Source organism: Arachis hypogaea, chromosome 11 (genome assembly GCF_003086295.3).
Source record: "Arachis hypogaea cultivar Tifrunner chromosome 11, arahy.Tifrunner.gnm2.J5K5, whole genome shotgun sequence".
Classification (NCBI taxonomy): Eukaryota; Viridiplantae; Streptophyta; class Magnoliopsida; order Fabales; family Fabaceae; genus Arachis; species Arachis hypogaea.
The window spans coordinates 12,181,375-12,201,805 of NC_092046.1; the positions used below are offsets into that span (position 1 = coordinate 12,181,375).

The 20,431-nt window shown below is 29.1% G+C and overlaps 1 protein-coding gene and 1 long non-coding RNA gene across 3 annotated transcripts; one reads left to right on the plus strand and one right to left on the minus strand.

Moving 5' to 3' along the window:
• Positions 1 to 3,388: 3,388 nt before the first annotated feature.
• LOC112720278 (uncharacterized) lies at positions 3,389 to 6,527 on the minus strand. Its single transcript, XR_003162109.3, has 3 exons — positions 4,969 to 6,527; positions 4,826 to 4,881; positions 3,389 to 3,714 (listed from the first exon to the last, which is right to left on the minus strand). It is a non-coding gene; the product is annotated as an uncharacterized lncRNA (long non-coding RNA).
• A 203-nt stretch (positions 6,528 to 6,730) lies between these two features.
• LOC112720280 (dipeptidyl-peptidase 5) lies at positions 6,731 to 20,284 on the plus strand. 2 transcript variants are annotated; one of them, XM_025771162.3, is made up of 18 exons: positions 6,731 to 6,891; positions 7,980 to 8,167; positions 9,000 to 9,107; positions 9,352 to 9,423; positions 10,090 to 10,237; positions 10,864 to 10,946; positions 11,387 to 11,442; positions 13,495 to 13,631; positions 13,751 to 13,844; positions 14,639 to 14,704; positions 14,931 to 15,153; positions 15,927 to 16,028; positions 16,422 to 16,507; positions 17,375 to 17,497; positions 18,324 to 18,393; positions 18,496 to 18,587; positions 19,464 to 19,568; positions 19,933 to 20,284. In XM_025771162.3, exons 1-18 carry the CDS (start codon positions 6,731 to 6,733, stop codon positions 20,047 to 20,049), a joined length of 2,031 nt encoding a protein of 676 aa, XP_025626947.1. In that variant the 3' UTR covers positions 20,050 to 20,284. The 2 variants fall into 2 exon arrangements, with proteins under 2 accessions (XP_025626947.1, XP_025626948.1); XM_025771163.3 differs by having other exon boundaries at positions 9,003 to 9,107.
• Positions 20,285 to 20,431: the final 147 nt, after the last annotated feature.

The window sequence follows — 20,431 nt, forward strand, 5'->3', positions numbered from 1 at the left end:
TAAAGAGCCAATATTATTTTCATAATCACTCATCAAATAATATTTACTAGTTATCACACTTAATCATTAAGTTCCTTCAGGTGCATAAGACCATCTCCAATAGGAAACTCAACCCAGTCCCTATTTATGGTCCACCTGTCATAAAAAGTAACTCTACATCAGCTTTTGCGTTATAAATAATAGGGATAAGTACTTTTTTGTCCCCAAGGTCTGGGGTCAAAATCAATTTCGTCCCGAGCCTTTTTTTTGTTATTAAAATCATCCCCAACGTTACAAAATATTATAAAACCATCCTTTTTTTATCTCAATTTTATTTTTTGACTAAATTATCCTTAGTTAATTAATAAAAAAATAAATATATTAAAAATAAAAACATAATCCACCCCAACCCACCACACCCCATTCCCATCCCTATTCCTATCCTCATTCCCATCCCCTTAACAAAAAAAATAAACCCCATCCCACTGTGATCATCACCACCATCTCCTTAACAAAAAAATTAAACATCATCTTACCATGATCATCACTTTCCATTAACCCTCTCTTTCCCATTAACATTCTCATTAACACCCCATAAAATCATTATCAGAATTCTTTTTCCTTCCACCACCACCACCACCATAAAGCAAAGCCTTTTTCCCAATATCTTCAATTTCTGAGTTTCCTGTCCATCCCCTTCCTCCTAATCTCTTCAAATCCAAGAACACTCGTTCTTCTCTCACACGGCGATGCTACCACCATTGCTTCCACCGCCTGAACCGGTCCATCCACTATCTTCGCTCCCTCAGCACATGCTTCTCTTGCTTCGTTCCCATCCATCACCTTCACAGACTCACTTTCGGCACCAAGATTGAAACTTTGAGCCTTGGCCCTCTGCCTTCTAGAGGCCGTGCGCTCCCACATCTCCGCCACTGTGAGGTCTACGGGATCTTCACATGCAACCGCATCCTCTTCAACCACGTGCAAGATCACACGGGCCGTTGGCCGGATCAAGTTTGGGTCTACAGAGAAAGCTCTTCTTGTCAGCGTCGAGCTCCATCACCCACAGCTACGGCAGTGCCAGCGCCAGCAGCAGTAGGAGAAATTTTTTTATTTTTGTCACTTCCTTCCTCTTTTCGTTCTTCCTTTTTTTTTTTTTTTTTTGAAGAACATAAAAAATTTCTATTATTACTGATTTTGATCTGAAGTTGTAGCTGATGATGATTATTGAATTGTTAAATCTGAAATTTCTGTTGATTTATTTTATGGTTGTTGTTGAATTGGCTGAAAATGCTGAATTTGTTGTTGCTAAATCTAAAGTACTTAACCCTTGAAATTTATTTTGTGGTTGTTGTTGTTGCTGAATTGGCTGAAGGAAAAAGGTTTTTTGTTTAAGTTGAGAAGAAGAATTGGAGTTTGGGGAAGGGAAAATTCGAAGAGAGTAGCAAAAACGGGATAGAGAGAGAACAGGGAAGAGATATCGGGGCAGGGGCAGGGTTGGAGGGTTTGTTTTTGTTTTTGTGGTTGTTGTTGTTGTTGCTGAATTGGCTGAAGGGGATGGTGTTTTTTTTTTAAGATTGAGAAGAAGAATTGGGGTTTGGAAAATGGAGAGTTCGAAGAGGAGTAGGAGGAAGGGATGGGGAGGGAACAAGGGGAGTTCGAAGAGGTAGCGGGTGGGGGCGGGTGGGGGTGGGGGTGGGGGTGTTTTTGTTTTTTGTTATTATTTTTTAATATTATCTTTATTATTTGTTAAGGGTAATTTGGTCAAAAAATATAATTGATATAGAAAAGGACGATTTTATAACGTTTTGTAATGTTGAGGATGATTTTAATAACAAAAAAAGATTAGGGACGAAATTGATTTTGACTCCAGACCTTGGGGATGAAAAAAGCACTTATCCCTAAATAATAAATAGGAACTCAAAGCATCTCTCTCTTCTCTATTAGGAGGAACTAACTTTAGTCCCTATTATGATCCCACTTAATTAATTAATTAAAATAATTAAAATTAATATAATTTTTTTACAATAATATTTTTTAAATATATAAATTCAAAAATAATTCACTGTTAAAAAGTATTAATATTAAAAAAATCATATATAAAAATAATGCACAATATATAATTCGAGATTACATTAATTTGTAAAAATACTTAATATAAAAAAAACATAGGTAAGCTCTATAGTTAACGACAAGTATTGTGAAATTGCCATATGTGTTCAACCAGGTCTTCTTTCAACTGTCTATGCTGCTGCCTATTTCAAAATTTGGCATTTCTTTAGAAAAATTGATGGTATGGTGCAAAATCTTCCTTTCCCAGCTGAGGTTGTGATAAGTCGTTTTCAACATCGTTATAATTAATTATAATTATTAATAATTTAATTATTATTTAATTATTTAATTAATTTTATTTAAGTAATTAATATAAATTATTAATTAAATAGAAATATCATTATTTAATATAATTATTTAATTAATTAAAATTTTATATAATTATTTATTTTAATAATAACTTATCAGGTGACAAGTTATTATGATTTATGAGCCAATATAAATCTCTATTCAAATGGACTTTCTCTTCTTGAGATTTGTGCAAAAATTTCTTCTCTCACTACAAAAAAAAGGTCTATGGTCAAGCTAGTGAAAAGGGTGACCATAGGTTTATGGTCACGGTTTTTCTGCCGTGGCCTATTCTCTTGTGGCCATAGACCTATGATCACGGTTTTTTTATCTATAGGCACGGTTGTAATGTTCAAATTCTGACATTTTAGCCCACGTTTTTTTACCGTGACCATAGGTTAATCTATGGTCATGCGATAAAACCATGACCATAGCCTCTATAGTCACCCCTTCCCAAAACCGTGACCATAGCCTTATCTATGGTCACTCCACCCAAAACCGTGATCATAGCCATATCTATGGTCACGGTCTTGACCGTGACCGTAGCCTCTATGGTCACCCCTTCCCAAAACCGTGACCATAGCCTTATCTATAGTCACGGTTTTGGCCATGACCATAGCCTCTATGGTCACCCCACCAAAAACCATGACCATAGCTATATCTATGGTCACAGTTTTGACCGTGACCATAGCCTCTATGGTCACCCCACCTAAAAATCATGACCATAGCCTTACCTATGGTCACAGTTTTGGCTGTGACCATAGCCCCTATGGTCACCCCTCCTTAAACCGTGACCATAGTATCTATAGTCACTGTTTTCACCATGGCCATAGTTTATCTATGGTCACGGTTTTTTGCCGTGACCATAACCTTATATATGGTAACAGTTTTCACCGTGGCCATAACTTATCTATGGTAACCTGTTTTATTTTATGAAAATTTTTTTAAAGTATAATCACATCCCAAAATGATGATAATCACAAAATAAATCTAAGAATGAGAAATTCAATAAATGTAAATCATAAAAGTTTCATTAAAAACTTCATATCCATTACAACACTAATCAAAATAGGGTGTAATTTATCCATTACATGTAATATCGGATAAAGTCTCTTATCGAAATGTAAAGAACACATCAAAATAATACATTTAGATAACCAAAATCATTATAAGACCCATCCCATCTTATATTTGTATAAAACATATTTTCTTCACATCATGTTCTCCAACTAGCAAAAGAAATAAAGAAGTTAGAATAGAACAAAAATGTTATTATAAACGGTGCCGCAGCAACTACTCAACTCTTGTTGTCTTTACCAGTACGAAAAAATTATCCTGTACACAAAACAAAGTCAAAATAATCAAGTTCAGAAAGGGAAAACCAAATAATGCCCAATTTTAAGTTCCTATATTAATGTACATTTTTTGCACTTATTAAGTTAACTTTTTTTATTAACATGGGTTCGCATCTAAAATAGGCAGAATAATTCCCATTAGTGTCCCATGATCTTGATATATATACATAATATAGAGTAGCAATGCTAAGTGAGAATTAATTAACGAATTTTGATCATCGTCACTTTGTGGAGGTAAAGACTCATGAAATAGACATGTGAACAAGAATTTTTTATACATGATTTAAAAAATTTTCTATACAGCAGCATAACAAATAATCACCCCTAAATTAATTCAAACCAGCAGCATAACAAAATCACTAATCACAAATCACAAATCACTTATCACAAATTCAAAATTCAAAACACTCACTGCCATAAGTCCAAAACAAAATAGCAGCTTAACAAGTCACTAATCAATATTTTATTATTACTTTATTTATTTTGTGTAAACTATCTATTAGAGTGTGCATCTGAAAATATATTTTCAAGCTTACAAAAATTTTAAAAGTTAAAAGTAAGTAGTTATAATTACTTTTGAAACATACCTTAAATATACTCCAGACACATATATTAGTGTGATCATGTAGTTTAGTATATTTAGAGTCTCTCTAGTCTCTTGATTATTGAGAATCAAATAATACTCTCCTACATACTTATCTAAGTTAGTTACTTCGTATAAGATAAATGAATTTGGATCCTCTAAATTTTAAATTTGTACTTTAGAGGGTAAAGTGTGATCTTCTACCATTGAATAGTTTCTCTCTCATATTTATTCTTGGTCCCACTTATAAAATAAATGGTGAGAGATCACACTTTACTCTCTAAAATGAAATTCAAACTTTAAAGAATCTAAATCCAAGATAAATTGAACTTTTTCTTTGAATGAAGTTTTTTTAATACATCATCATTTAGCTTTCAAATTATACGATTATTAACAAGTCTTGAAGAATACGTACGAGCCAGTTTGATTTGAACTCTGCTGGTACAAAACTTATTAATAATTTCCATAGTTTAATTTGCAACGATTTTATTTTATATATGGCTCGTACCTAATGAGATTCGTAGAAGTGATTCGGGGAGCCTTGATTGCAGCACGTAAATCCCCCTTCACAAATCCAAAAAGAAGATTATCAGAAATTGGTTACGAAAAATAAATTGAGAAAATCTGAAACGGAAAAGGAAAACGGCGTACCAAGCAGCATCGAGAACTGAGACACCGATGGAGACGCCGATGCCGACGGTGGAGAAGGTATAAGGAGAGATCTTAACGAGCGCAGTACCCCAAGAGCGGACGACACTAACCTTCGACGAACAGAGAAGCCAACGAAGATAAAGACGATGTGTTGAGATTTTTGGGTTTTGCAAAACAGCGAAGAGGAAGAAGCAATCGCGCTGAGGAGCTTAGGACAGCGGCGACGCTGAGGAGCTTGGGACGGCGACGGCAATGAGAGGCTAGGGTTACGAATTGGGAAAAGAAAGAACGGGGGGAGGGTTTCAATTTCCTTTGGTTCTTGTTCACGGTGTTACGAATTGGGTATTTAGATTTTTTTTTCTTTTATTAACGTTAAAATAAAAAGATCTATCACTATTTAATAATTAACATATATTACTATATATACATGTCAGATCGATTCACCTAAAATAAAAAAATAATAAACTAATAAGAAAATGAGTGTTTAATTTTTTTAAATTAAGATAATAAAATTGATATATTATATAAATTACAAATTTTGTAATAATGAACCTTTTATTTTTATTTTTTACAGTATTATTTTATCTAACATACCAAAAATTAATTTATCCTACGCATTTAAATAAACGAACAAAATTAACCACTCAACTAATTTAAATTAATTACGATATGATGAATCTTTCATTTTAATATTCTACAATCATTTTAATAAGTTTTAAATTATTTTTTAATTTAGTATTCAACCTAATTTTATATTTATAAAATTAGATTTAAAATTTTAATATTTAAAGTAAATTATATAAAATTATTATTAGTTTTTAATTATTAAAATTTTTTAATTTTAAAAAGAAAAAATATTTAAAATAATAAAAAATACATAAAAATATTAATTAATTAAAACTCAAATAATTAAAACTGTGACCATAGATCTTTTTAGATCACGTTCCAAAACTGTAATCATAAATTTTTTTAGGCCATTTTTTCAAAAAATCGTGATTATAGATCATTTTTTATCATTGTAAAAAATTGTGACTATAGACACTTTTAGGTCATCCCAAAATTATGATCATAGACTTTTTTAGACCACTTTTTCAAAAAATTGTAATCATAGACTCTTTTTAATCACCGTAAAAAATTATGACCATACACACTTTTAAATTGGTTCCTCCAATTGTTAAAAAAAAAATTAAATAGGAACCGGTCCGTTGGAGGTGCACTAAAGATCCAATGAAGTGAAGAACTCAGCAACTTACCTAAATAGCGACAGACATTATTTTCACATTTTCTCTCGGTGTCTGAACACTTGGTAACTTGTGTTGTTGACAACACATAAATACAGATGTAAAAAATTCTTCCCTTCTACTAAGATAACAATGACAAGAGACCAGATAATGATGATGCATGTATGTTATCTTCTCGGGACTAATTAGTATTACTAGTTTATTCTAAAAAACTAAACCAACACAGCTGTAAGTATTAGGTAATAAAATAATCAGCAGTATATAAAATAAGAATTTAGATGATAAAGGGTTATCTGTTAAAAGAGTGAGAGAAAAAGAGAAAAGAAAAAAATGTATTTTAAAATAAATTTAATATAATTAATTTTTTTAAAATTTCTTATTTATAAGATAGATTTGATTTTAATACATAAAAAATTTCTAAGTACAAAATAATTATATATAATACATGTGTATAATTATCTCTCTCCCTTTAAAGTTTTCTCCACTAATTAATTACCAGACGTAGTCACCAAAAGAAGGCAATGGCAACATCTAACTTCAATAGAACAACGGCTCCCTATGGTTCCTGGAAATCACCCATCACCGCTGATGCTGTCTCCGGCGCCTCTAAGATGCTCGGCGGCACCGCTGTCGACGGCCGTGGCCGCCTCGTTTGGCTTGAATCGCGTCCCACTGAAGGAGGGTAAACTTTAACTCTATTATAATTTTGATCATTCTTCAACCATTTTTCCTCAAGATATATACTTTAAATAAAAATTATATACATAGAAATAGAAATACATTATCACCTCCTCAATAAACTGGTTACATACAGTTTGAGGCTAATTTTTTTGCTATGGAAGTGAGATCTAGAGATGGCAAAAAGAATCTTAGTGTATAAATAACATTTTTGATCAAATGAGCTGTCTTGTATGTGTAAGTGTGTAAATTTATGAGCCATATAGAAGTATATATTTGCGGAGTTAGTAAAAGAAATCTTAGAAAGACTAACTCTGATTAGTCTGATATTTGTATATATCTGTTTTAGGAAGCAAAATGAAACTTATATTAATTTTGAAACCACATTGATTAACTGTGATTTTTTATTAATCCACTTAAATGTACAAAATAAAATATCATTATTTTATTTTATAAAAATATTATATGTGAATAAAAGTCAATTACTAAATTATTTATGAATATTTGTGTATGTATATATAATACATGTGCAGTTTTATACATTTTAATAAGTATTTCATATTTTAACTTATATCTTAATTTATATGATTGGTTGATTTTTGTGCTAATTTTGATGTATATATAATATAATTAATTATTTTATTTAATATATTGTTTTTCATAAACATCAAAATTGATACTTAATAAATTTTAGATTGTACATTTTGGTTTTTAATAAATTTTTATTTGTTAAAAATTTTCGAAAATTTCTCATCGGATAAATTGATTTATCTATCACTTTAAATCAAATTTTTAATATGTATGTAATACAAATAAATTTTTAATAAATTTTATTATAAAATAATGTCTTAAAAATATTAATATAAGACAGATTAGTTATTTTTAGGATAATAAAAAAACCAATTTATCTAATCACAGTAATAATTTTTTTAAAAACTCCTAGAAAATAAAAATTTGTTGAAGAATGTAGTATTCTATGTAAAACTTCTAGGAATAAATTTTTGAATTTACAATTTTTTCTTTTTTCTTCTTTTATCGAAGCAAAAAATCATAATTAGTTTGGTTCACTTGGTGATTCATTGTATTTTTCAGACGGGAGGTTCTTGTTGTTGAGTCGGAAAATCCGGAAGGGGCGGCAGTGGACGTGACTCCCAAAGAGTTTGGAGTAAGGACACTCGCCCAAGAGTATGGAGGTGGTGCTTTCACTGTTTCCGGGGATCTCGTCTTTTTTGCAAACTACAAGGATCAAAGATTCTATATGCAATCCCTCACTGCTTCAGGTGACCATTACATTATTGTCCTCAAATCCTCAATACTATTATATCATGTATTATTAAAGATAAAAATTCACTACAATTCTCTTTACGTGGAGTTAACGACTAAAAATCGCTAAATAATTTGATATGTCTGACATACAATAGTTTTCAACTATTACCTTTGCATGATAACAATCACATAACAATCACATGTGAGTTTTTACTATTATTAAAGAGAAAATATGTTTTAAGATTCATCGTTCATTAATTATTTTTCAATTAATCTAAAAATGTTAAAACTTTTATCATTTAACTAAAATAAGGTCAAATATTTAATTAATTATAAAAATTAGACCGGTTATTGATTAAAAATTTAAAACTTGAGAAAATACTTAAATTAGTTTTTAAAAAAATTCTAATTCCATATAATGAAATCTTAAAAGTCTAAAATCCGATACTTGTTGACAAAAAAATTTTACACATAAAGTAAATAAAAAAAAGAAAAAAAAATTATACAAAAACATTCATATAAATCTAAAAGAAACTCTTGCATATAAAAACATATTAGAGATATATCCATTTAAGGTACAATAAAAATAAAAAAAGAAGAGTCTTTTAGTCCAAGTAATACGAAGAGAAGTTTGATTAACGATTGTAATTAAATAAATAAAAATAAAGTCTCTACTTAGGGAGCATGTTAGTCCATAACTCGGCCACAATCATTACAAAATGCCCCAATGAATGATTGAATGAACTGGTACCAATCTTGGAACATTGTCTCTCAAAAGTTTAGTGAAGAAATTTTATTCTTTAATGCTAAGATTTTAATTTATTGGTTTATATAATGACTACCTAGCAGATTTGCCTCCTATACCTCTCACTCCAAGTTATGATGGAGCCTTAGTCAGCTATGCAGATGGAATATTGGATCCACGCTTTAACCGCTTTATCAGTGTAAGGGAAGGTATTGCTTTTTAGAAAGTTTCATTTTCAGTGTTTTGTTTTGCTGGATAATTTATTGTTATTTTTGGTAACAACAAATTTTTTTTTTTTTTTGATAAAATAGTTCTTGGGGTGATGAAATTTGTTTTATTTGAGTATTAAAGGGTGTGGTTTTTCCTTCTTTTACTTTTTTTTTCCTTCTTTTACTTGTTACTTCTTACTTGATTAATTTTATTTTTTTCATAATTATATAACTGTGTTGGTAGATCGACGAGAGAGCAGTCTTAATCCACCTGCAACAATTGTGTCCATAGCACTTGATAGCAAGCATGTTCAGGGTGAGAGTTCCCATTATTTTAGCATTGATTTTAGGTTTAATTATTTTGGGGATCCATTCCTAATTTCCTATAATTCAATTTTTTTTTAACTGTTTATTATCTTTTAGTTTACTCGGGTTGAAATGTTGAATCATACTCGTGCAAGTTTTTAGCTTTTAATTCCAAAATAATTATAGTGAAAATTTGAACCTTTATATCATTTTATATTTTGAAGATGACTTTCACACAACTTTTAACTAATAGATTATGATTGATTTTATACTTTTTTTTTCTATAATAAAAAAGATGTAGATTCAGCCAACAAGTTATAACACAAATCACATAGTCTTTCCATCCTCATCTAAAAATTTCGAGTTTGAGTCTCATTCCTAACTTTAAAAAAACAAGACGAGAATTTAAATCTAAAAATACGATTTAACATATCGAACAAGATACTTTTTTTTTTTTTTGTAATAAACGAGGGAATATATCATATATGATGTATCTTTATGAAATACTTCATTTATTGATTATAATGTTTTGAAATTATAAAGTACTCTAAAATAATTCATCATTATATTTTTTTAATATATATTAATATTTCAAATAAATAAGTATTTAATTTGTCAAACATAAAAAATTGCAGTATTATTTCTGACTGGATTATGTGTATGTGATGATGTTTAGAACCCAAAGTTCTAGTTGAGGGGAGTGACTTTTATGCCTTCCCACGTCTTGATCCTAAAAGTGAAAGAATAGCATGGATTCAGTGGAGCCATCCCAACATGCCATGGGACAAATCAGAACTTTGGGTTGGATATATTTCTGAAAATGGGTAAGCAAATACAATACAGAACTTCATTATTGTTAGTTGTGTTGTAAAAACTAAGTAAGCTTCTTATTGTTGTGTGTGGGATACATGATAATCAGTGCATTTTTATCTATATATAAATATTGCAAATTAAACATCCATTTTTTATCTATTTGTTATTAATATATGTTGCTCAATAATTCTTGTAAGTTATGATTTTTTCCTTTTAAAAAAAAATTAATGAATTTTATTTGGTGGGGACTCGTGTAATTGTCTTTATGTAAAACTGATAGTTAAAAATTGTTAAATGATTTGACATTTTTAACTAAATTGTCACCTTATGATTTATTTATCAACGTTACATAAAGACAATTAGATGCGAGTTTTCGACTAATCTTTTTTGCTTATGAGATTGAAAGGAGAATGATATGAGGTTGAAGAAGACAACTCTAGAAGATCTGATCTGCATGTTTTATTTTTTTTAAAAAAATTAATTGCATGGATTAATATTTTTAATGGTATGAGATTACATCTAATAGTGTGAAATTACTACTTTTCTTTTGCCGGTTAAGTGCTGGTAAGGTTTTAATAAAAATACTAGTCCCATAAACTTTCTCGTGGTTTAATAACCTTAATAATGTTCCATGCAGAGAGATCTACAAGCGAATGTGTGTTGCCGGGGATGATCCTTTGCTCGTGGAGTCGCCAACAGAACCTAAATGGTCCCCTAATAGTATGTAAATTTGTGGAATAACTATATTCAAAAGCATTTAGTGCACACAATTTAACACTGATAATTACATTTGTAACTTATGTCAGAGTTTGAACCTGTGAATTTATTGGATCTAAAATGATCTCTAAAATTTAACACAATTTAGACTATCATTTTGGATAATTGAAATTAGAAGATCAAATTAAGTGGTCCAATAAATTAATGTTGAAGATATGTTTTCTTAATATTCTCAAGTCATCTAGTCACATTTTGGAGTGTTAATTTTATGATCTAATAATGTTTTATTATGTGAAACTCTTATAAGTTTACTGTTGGGATCATGCTTTTGGAGTATATCTTATTGTTCTTTGTTGTTTTGAAGGTTATGATTCAAAGTTTACTAACCATTTAATTTGAGGCATATCTTGGTTTCAATTATTGTTGGAAACTTTAACATGCAGGCCAGCTTTTTTTCATCACCGACAGGAAAAATGGTTTCTGGAATCTCCATAGATGGGTAAATTTTTTTCTCCATCTTAATTGTTTTGTAAGCCATTAGTTGCTTATGTTCGATAAATGCTTGCTATATTCATCAGCATATATATTTTTAATAAAAAACAAGTTCTACGCATGATTATAAATTCATGCGTAAGGTCATGTTTTTGGGAATTCAATTATGTTTGGTTAGTAAAAGTCAGTTCACTTAGCAGCATCATATTTTTTACATGAAATTAAGGTTATATAACCTATTTAGTATTTATATCATCTGAATTTGAGGCTAAAAGATTTTAATATGGATTTAAAACGTGATATTTTTAAATATACTATCTTTTTTGTTTTCTCTCCAAAATGTGTGGGACTGTTTAGAAAAAAAAAATGAGAAAGTACGATTTTAATTTATTTTTTTTTATTTTTGAAACCAAAAACCGAAAGGTTTGATTTCAATTTAAATTATTAAATTATTTGAAATCATAAATTCAATGGTCCGATTTTTATGTTTTAAAATTTTTAATTATATGAAAAGTAAAATCGGAGAGGCTGATTTCAACTTTAAAAATATTTTAATTTCTAAAATTAAAAATTAGAGGGTTTGGTTTCAGTATTATAAAAAATTTTAAATGTTTTTTAAACTAATCGAATGATTGGATTTGTGATTTGTGAATAGCCACATCAATGAGATACACTTTCTATACATCACATGTGTGCATTTCACGTATTGGTTGCCCATAAAAAATTATTTGCATTAATTTGATGAGATAAAGTTTGTTAATTTTTTTGGTATGTAAAAGGAGGTTCTAAGAAGAGAAGAAGCAATTTTAAAAGTTCATAAAAACCAATCAAGACTTGCTGAATAACATAAAAACAACATAATTAAATCTAATTATTGTGCTTCTCTTCGCTTATCTTGCATTGTTTTAGATACCAAAATTATGACGTAGAAATGAGAAAATGGGAATTTTACATAATAGCAAAGATGAAATAACTAAATAACTTTCTTTAAGAATTACAATTTCTCTCTTGTTGTATACAAGGAGAAAATTTTCAAAGAACATAAAGAAAGTCTCTAATGTTTGCACGGTAAATAATGATATAGAATAAGGAAATGATTTTTACACCAAAATTAGTCACCACAGTATAATATATATTAAAATATAAAATATACTTTAAAAATAAATTAAACTATACATATATGATTTTAGTGTATAAAATAATATTTTTGCTCTTATTTATAGTTGAATGCTTTCATTTTCATCCATCCAAAAATAAATAAATAAATCACACAGTAGAAAATGGTTGATAGCTACAAACTAAGAGACTAATGTCATCTACATTACAGGAGGAGTGGAAAAAAAATTGAGAGGATTCATTTTCACACTAAAGTAGACTATTTTTTTTTACTAGAATAGCTTTTACACATTTTCACAATTTAAATTAATTTCATATATTAAAGAATAAAAAAAAGTGAAATGTATATTAGATGAATGACATTTATCTTAATATCTTAACGTTTTGATTTAAACATAATGTCTTCTGAGTTTTCATCTTGTTTGCTCTGATTTGAATTTTAGTGTGTACCTTCTTGATGTTTCTGCGGTAGTTAAAACTCCTAGCTTTGGCCAATAAGTAGTATCAAAGCTGATGGTTCGACTTTATAATTAGATGTATTTAATGAGTATCGAAAGTCTTCTAAAAAAATGTAGTGGAGAAAAAAAAAATAGTCCTAAATCTGACAGAATAGGCCTCGACACTCTCCTTTTACCGATAGTTATGTAATACATTCTGCTATGGGAATGGGTACGAGTTACGCAGTTCACAATACACAAAATATTTTACATAAAAATTAGACATATTAATTCCAGTACGTGGAAAAATTGTGAATTGGTATGCGCAAATCGATACAATTGGTAAATTCATGTAACTATTCTGCATAGCCATTAGAGGAGAGATAATACCGTCCCTATGTTAATATATGTTAGTTCATAGGAATTTTTTCCTGACGTGTGTGTTGATTACTTTCAAGTAACTACCACATAAAAGTTATTATTTTTCTAACATTAATTTGTTATAGATTGAAAGTGAGAATAAGGTGGTGCCTGTTTATTCTTTGGATGCTGAGTTTACAAGGCCATCGTGGATTTTTGGTTTCAACTCCTATGAATTTGTTCCAAGTCATAACCAGAGAAACAAAATCATTTGTAGTTACAGGTCATTCTAATAACTCTTGTATCTGCAAAGCTTTCTCCTTGGTCTTTTCTATTGAATAAATATAAAAAAATAATTTAGAGTCTGATTTGAGATATTACTTTTTTCGATTGTATTTTCAGGCAGCAAGGGCGGTCTTATCTTGGAATGATTGATGATGCGCAGGGCTCAAAACTAACTTTGCTTCATATTCCTTTCACTAATATAGACAACATTGTAACTTTCAAAACTTACTATTGCTTCTATATTTTTGGTTAAATTAAGAATAACATTCTAAATCAATCTTTAAAGTAATAAAGAGTTGAGCACTAATTTGACCACTAGAATTTGTTGGAGACTTTAAAGTTGCGTTTGTTTATAAAAACACAACACTGAGACAAGGACATAGAAACACAAAATCGTGTTTGACAGATGAGACATGAACAAAGACATTATGTCCAGAGACACTGAATTAATGTATTTTGTGTCTATCCTAACAGGAAGGACACAGAGACACTAACAAGGGACACGAATTATTTTTTATTTTTTCTTTTATTACGTTTGTTAATTTTTCATAATTATATTTTTTTCTCAAATTTTTTAAATGAAAAAAATAAGAATAAATTGAGTTTTCATAATTTGTTTTAGTTTATCACCAAATAGAATAGAAGAACACAAAATTGTGTCTCTGTGTCCTTTGTGTCTTATCTTGTCCTGTTCTAAAAAACAAGGATTTGGATCCTCTAAAGTTTGAATTTCACTTTAGAGAGTAAAGTGTGATCTTCTCCCCTTGGATAGTTTCTCTTTCATATTTATTATTGGTCCCACCTATGAAATCAATGGTAAGAGATCACACTTTACTCTCTAAAGTGAAATTCAAACTTTAGAGGATCCAAATCCAAAAAACAAACGTAGTCTAAGTGTTGAACTAAAACTTTCTTATAACCTGTTGTAGAGTATTACTAGTAAATTAATTAAGTAGCATATCTTCAAAATGACAAAATTTAAGTTGTGGAACCATACCATTGCAGACATTTGGTAATGACTCCCTATTTGTTGAGGGAGCTTCCCCAGTTCATCCATCGTCAGTGGCCAAGGTGAGTCAAAATTTCAAAATAAATAACAAAAATTGTTACGTGCACACCAAAAATCAACCACCAAATTAGTCACTAAGTCTTTGTATATGAATATCGATATTGTTTAATTCATTTTCAATATGTGTTTTGTATTTTAATATGTATTCTATATGGGTGGTTAATTTGGTGGCTGATTGAATAAATAAAAGTAAGAATTTAAATTTGATATAGCTGTGTTGCTCTTCAGGTGACTTTAGATGATGATAAATCAAAAGTAGTCAACTTCAATATCATATGGTCCTCCTCACCTGATAGCTTAAAATATAGTTCATATATCAGTAAGCCAGAGCTGATTGAATTCCCAACTGAGGTTCCTTGTCAAAATGCTTATGCATATTTCTATCAACCAACTAATCCTTTTTACCAACCTAATCAAGGAGAAAAGCCTCCTCTGTTACTGCAAAGCCATGGTAAATCACTAAATCTTCTTATAGAAAAAATGGTCACCATTATTTTAACTACTTCATTTGACCTTACATTCTTAAACAATATTACAATTTACTATTCCCTTCCACAACCAAAATTCGTGTATGATTTTTTATGTCGTTGTTACGGAAATATTTGGTAACCAAAGAAAATTAGTAAAAAACAGTCATAACTTGTCTTATTTAACATTCATTAATTGTTACGATAATTAATAAATGCTAAATAAAGTAAGTTCTGGGTTTTTTTTTGTCTCCTTAACATTAGCGCTTTCTCATATTGTTACTTGACCATCAAGGAACTGAAACTACAGCAGCGAGTTGGCAATAGAGTTGGTTAGTTAGTTAGTTCAACAAGTTTGTTAAGATTTATTTTTCTCTCATTATTTTGGCACTTTCAATTGAGGAAGTGAGTCTTATCGCTCTTTTTGTTAAGATTTTGTTATAAATGTATTTTGAATTCAGAGTATAATCTTCCAAATGATATTATCAATTTCAGAGATGTCATACCATTTGTGCTACTGTTATTTGGTAAAATTTGAACGCTTAATAGTAAGTGATAACATTAGGGGTCTCAAGTATATAAAAGTTGAATGTTAATCAACTAAATTTATCAATTTTTTTCAATTGAAAGTGGAGTACTTATTTGGTATAGTTAATTTTGGAAACCGGTTATGTGTGGTTGACTCGCTTCTCTTAGCTAATAATTGAGCTAATTAGCTACTTTTATATTGTTTCTATTTTGTTTTAATATATTTCAGGAGGACCAACCTATCAAGCACATGGAATTTTGGATTTGAACATTCAATATTGGACTAGTAGAGGTTGGGCATTTGCTGATGTTAACTACGGTGGTAGCACTGGTATGCTTCTTAATTTGGTTATATTCATTTTGCTCCGTTGTAGCATGCTATGTCTTTGAACAGGATGAACTAACTTTTATTAAGGTTTAATTATTCTTTTATTCCTATAGTTTTAGAAATTTGTAATTAGTCCATATACTTTTTTTTCTTTCAATTGGGTTTTAATTTTATAATTAGGTCCTTGTTAATGTAAAAAAATTAGAACTAATTAAATCTTTAAAGGAATATTCCGTTAATTTAACGTTTTTAACACGAAAATGATCTAATTACAAAATTAAAAACAGTGTAGAGACTCAATTAAAAAAATGATAGGAATTGAGTTACAAATTTGGTGAAACTATAATCACTAATAGAGTAATTAAACCTTTTATTAACTATAAAATTTTTCGGAAGGTTATGGCAGGAAGTACAGAGAACGGCTTTTGGGACAGTGGGGAATAGTTGATGTCAATGACTGCTGTAGTTGTGCTAAATATTTGGTAATTATTACTAACTGTTTTTCTTTATCATTTAATACAATTGTTTAGAGCTAATGTACCTTTTGATCTCCGAGATTGACGTATGAAGTAATTTTTGATGTTTCTAAAATAACCAGCTAAATCTCTTCTCCGATAATTCTTGACCAAATTTCTATCCCACAAGCTGTTAGTATAATGAACTAAATGCCACTATGGTGCTATAATGTTGCTTGGCGCAAATATCTTTTAATTTTATTCAATATAAAGTTTAAAATTAGTCTATAGAACTTGATTAAATCAAAATTGGTGAACACCAATTAAGTCGCATAAACCAACTTTGTAAACCATATCAACCCCCATTAAAATGTACCACATATACTACACGTTATATTGGAACGACAGAGATTAAAAGATAGAGATTGAGAGACTGAGATTAAAATGTATTGTGTTTGATGTAAAATATACATAATTGAATTATGTCTCAATATTTTGTTTGATTTGAGATAAATAAAAAAAATAAAATAAGTAAAACTAATTAAATATCTTTGTTAATTTAAAAAAAGAGGGGATTTTTAAAAAAAAAATTATTAAAATTTTAGTCTTTGTTTTAAAAAATTTTAGTTTTCTGTGTTTTCACTATCTAAAAATACTGAAGAGATTAAAATTTTGTATCCCAAAATCAAAATTTTAGTTTCTAACCACTAAATATGAGACTGAGATTTAGTCTTCTGGTCTCAGTCCCTAAAAACAAATGCTGCTTTAAGCACTTTATAAAGTTAGAGACTATCAATCAACTCTTATTTAAGGAGTCAAAGTGAACATTATCTCAAATTATTCAGGACATAAAGGAGAAGGCTTGCGGTTTAAGTAATGGTTTTACGTTTCCAGGTGAACAAGGGGAAGGTAGATGGGGAGCGTCTTTGCATAACAGGGTGCTCTGCTGGTGGATACACTGCCTTAGCTGCGCTTGCTTTTAGGGATACTTTTAAGGCTGGAGCTTCTTTGTTCGGTGTGAGTACCTCTTCCTCATTCTTGTGATTTTACTTTTATTATCCATGAGTAATTCCATTATTCCCAGAAATCACCATGAAATATAGAGCTTATGTGATTTTTGAATTGTCATGATGAGTTCACCTTTGGTGTTTTAAAATGACATTTATTTTAACTAAGTTGGGTTAGTTTTGTGGTTAATTCATTAGTCTACTTAAACAAGTATCATGTTTCAAATCTAGCCTTGTGCATGTCGAGGGATACTGAGAGATAGCAAGAAAAACAAAAAATAAATGGCATTTATTTTTTCTTTATCAAGAATGCCTGAGTAATTACAGGAGAAATAAAATGTATATATATGTTAATTAAAAAGATTTTTTTTTTTAAATAAAATAAAACTTAGGGCTTGTTTGGGTGAGTTTCTGATAAAATATATTTTTTTGATTTTTTTAAAGATTTTTTTAAAAAATAAAAGTAATTTTATATTTGGATATCTCATATAAAAAGATTTATCAATTATGTTTGGGTATAATATAAAAATATTTTTTTCGTTTATTTGTTATGTGAAAATTATTTTTTTTAAAAAAAAAATGTAAATTATAACTTTTTAAAAAAGACTTTTTTTTTTTAATTTTTCTAGTGTTTTTATTTTTACTACACGTAAAAAAAATAAAAAAAAATTTTCTTCATTGAAAAAAAGATCTTATTCTATCAAATTAATGGCACCAAAATAAACACTTAAACATATACCATTTTCAGTAGTTTGGTCAATATCAAGTACAGTATAGCATATTATTTTCCTAACATTTGATGAAGGTGAATATTGTCCAACTTGCTTCTCTAACAGATAGCTGATTTGAACATGCTGAGTGAAGAATCTCTTAAATTTGAATCCCATTACAATGATAACCTTGTTGGTAAGTCATTGATGATCATTATAGCTCTTTTTCGTTATTATCACCTTTTGCTTCAGTTTCATTTTATTTTCACTGTATGTCATAAGTCATAACTGATTTCAGGAACAAAAAAGGAGTGCTTTGAGAGATCTCCAATCAATCATGTTGACAAATTTTCTTGTCCCATAATTTTATTCCAAGGATTGGAGGACAAGGTTAGTGACATTGAAATCATTATTGTCCCTTTTGGTTATACTTGAAGGATTATTAGGAATAGATTTGGGTTGGTTTATAGATACGATTAAGGAAGAAATGAAGCCCCAAAATGAGAGTTTCAGTATATACTAAGGTAAAAACTCAGGTGAAGTCAACTTCACGTGAAGTTGATACCTAAGAGTCGTTAGATGAAAATTTAGTCAAATCAGTCAAATCATTTAACGACTCTCAGGTATCAACTTCACGTGAAGTCGACTGCACCTGAGTTTCCACCCACTAAGAATTCACGTTGATTTAAACAACAATGTTACTGTAAACAAAAACCGTTATCAAATTAGTTATTCCTGTAGAATACATGTTAAAATATAAAATATACATTAAAAATGAATTAAACACCGCACGTATTTATACACAAATACGTAGTGACTTATTTTTTGTTGCATATAAAAAAATTGGAACAAACACACGTGAAGTAAAGAAATTGATAAAGTAATAGTGTAAAATTTTAAATTACTCTTGAATTAGAATAATAAAACTCATATATGATAAAAATTATAAATTTAATGATAAGTAAACTCTCAGATTTTGACTTTCTCAAACTGTTCACTTTAATTAAGAAATATAAAAGTGCTATATACACACTAAAAATCAACCATCAAATTAAGTATGTTGTATTTATGTATAAATATATATATTATTTAACTTATTTTTAATTTGTATTTTATATTTCAACATATACTCCATACAAATGACTAATTTAGTAATTAATTTTTATGTATACATAACCCGATCATAGAAGGTATTATGATTCTAACTAAATATATTTGAAAAGTTCTACAAAGATGAGTTTGATGAGTCTCTACAATGTACCACAGATTGTGCAGCCTGAGCAAGCACGAAAAATTTACCAAGCACTGAAAGAGAAAGGTCTCCCCGTGGCTCTTGTTGAGTATGAAGGAGAACAACATGGTTTTCGAAAGGTATATATATGCGCAAGTGAAGAATCATACGCAGTTATTTTCCTGTAAAATTGATAGCTGAAACGGTTAGATTGGCTATAAATTTTACAGAAAGATAACTGCATGTTAGTTTTCATTATATGGCAATTTAATTAGGTAAAAATTTATATACAACTGTCTTTATGTAAAGTTGATAGTTAAAAGCTATTAGATAATTTGATATATTTGACTAAATTATTATTTAATATTTTTAACTATTAATTTTACATAAAAATAACTGCATGTGAGTTTTTTTCTATATAGTTAGTTATATTTCTTGTAAAAATGAATGTCATATAGGAAACACTAACAGTGAATATATGCATCAATAATGGGTTCAATGCAGGCTGAGAGCATTAAGTTTACACTTGAACAACAAATGGTCTTCTTTGCGCGATTGATTGGGAAATTTAATGTTGCCGACGATATTACTCCCATCAAAATTGACAACTTTGACACTTAACCGAGTCATGTAGTTTTTGCTTCATTTTCTTGAATGTTGATTAAGTTTAATTTAGTCTTGTTTTTCTTCTAGAGATATATTGCATGTTTCCTAGAGTATTTGCCTATTTGGCATCACACACGGATTACATTCTAGTATCCATAAAATGTAGAAAACTTAAACAGTTAAACTTTTTCAACAATATTACTGTTTTTTTTTGGTGACTACAATATTACTGTTATGAATGTGTTTTATATGACCCATCTATTTTGGATAAAAACAGAAAAAAAAAAAAAAATATATATATATATATATATATATATATATATATATATATATATATATATATATATATATATATATATATTCCTCTTAAGAAGATAAACAAAAAGAGAAAAAACAA

Excerpts from the sequence above, each read along its gene's own strand:
- LOC112720280 (XM_025771162.3), top strand. The coding sequence starts at position 6,731 with ATGGCAACATCTAACTTCAATAGAACAACGGCTCCCTATGGTTCCTGG. Across the intron at positions 13,845-14,638 it reads TCACTAATATAGACAACATT|ACATTTGGTAATGACTCCCT; the intron begins GTAACTTTCAAA and ends ATACCATTGCAG. Across the intron at positions 17,498-18,323 it reads CTGGAGCTTCTTTGTTCGGT|ATAGCTGATTTGAACATGCT; the intron begins GTGAGTACCTCT and ends CTTCTCTAACAG.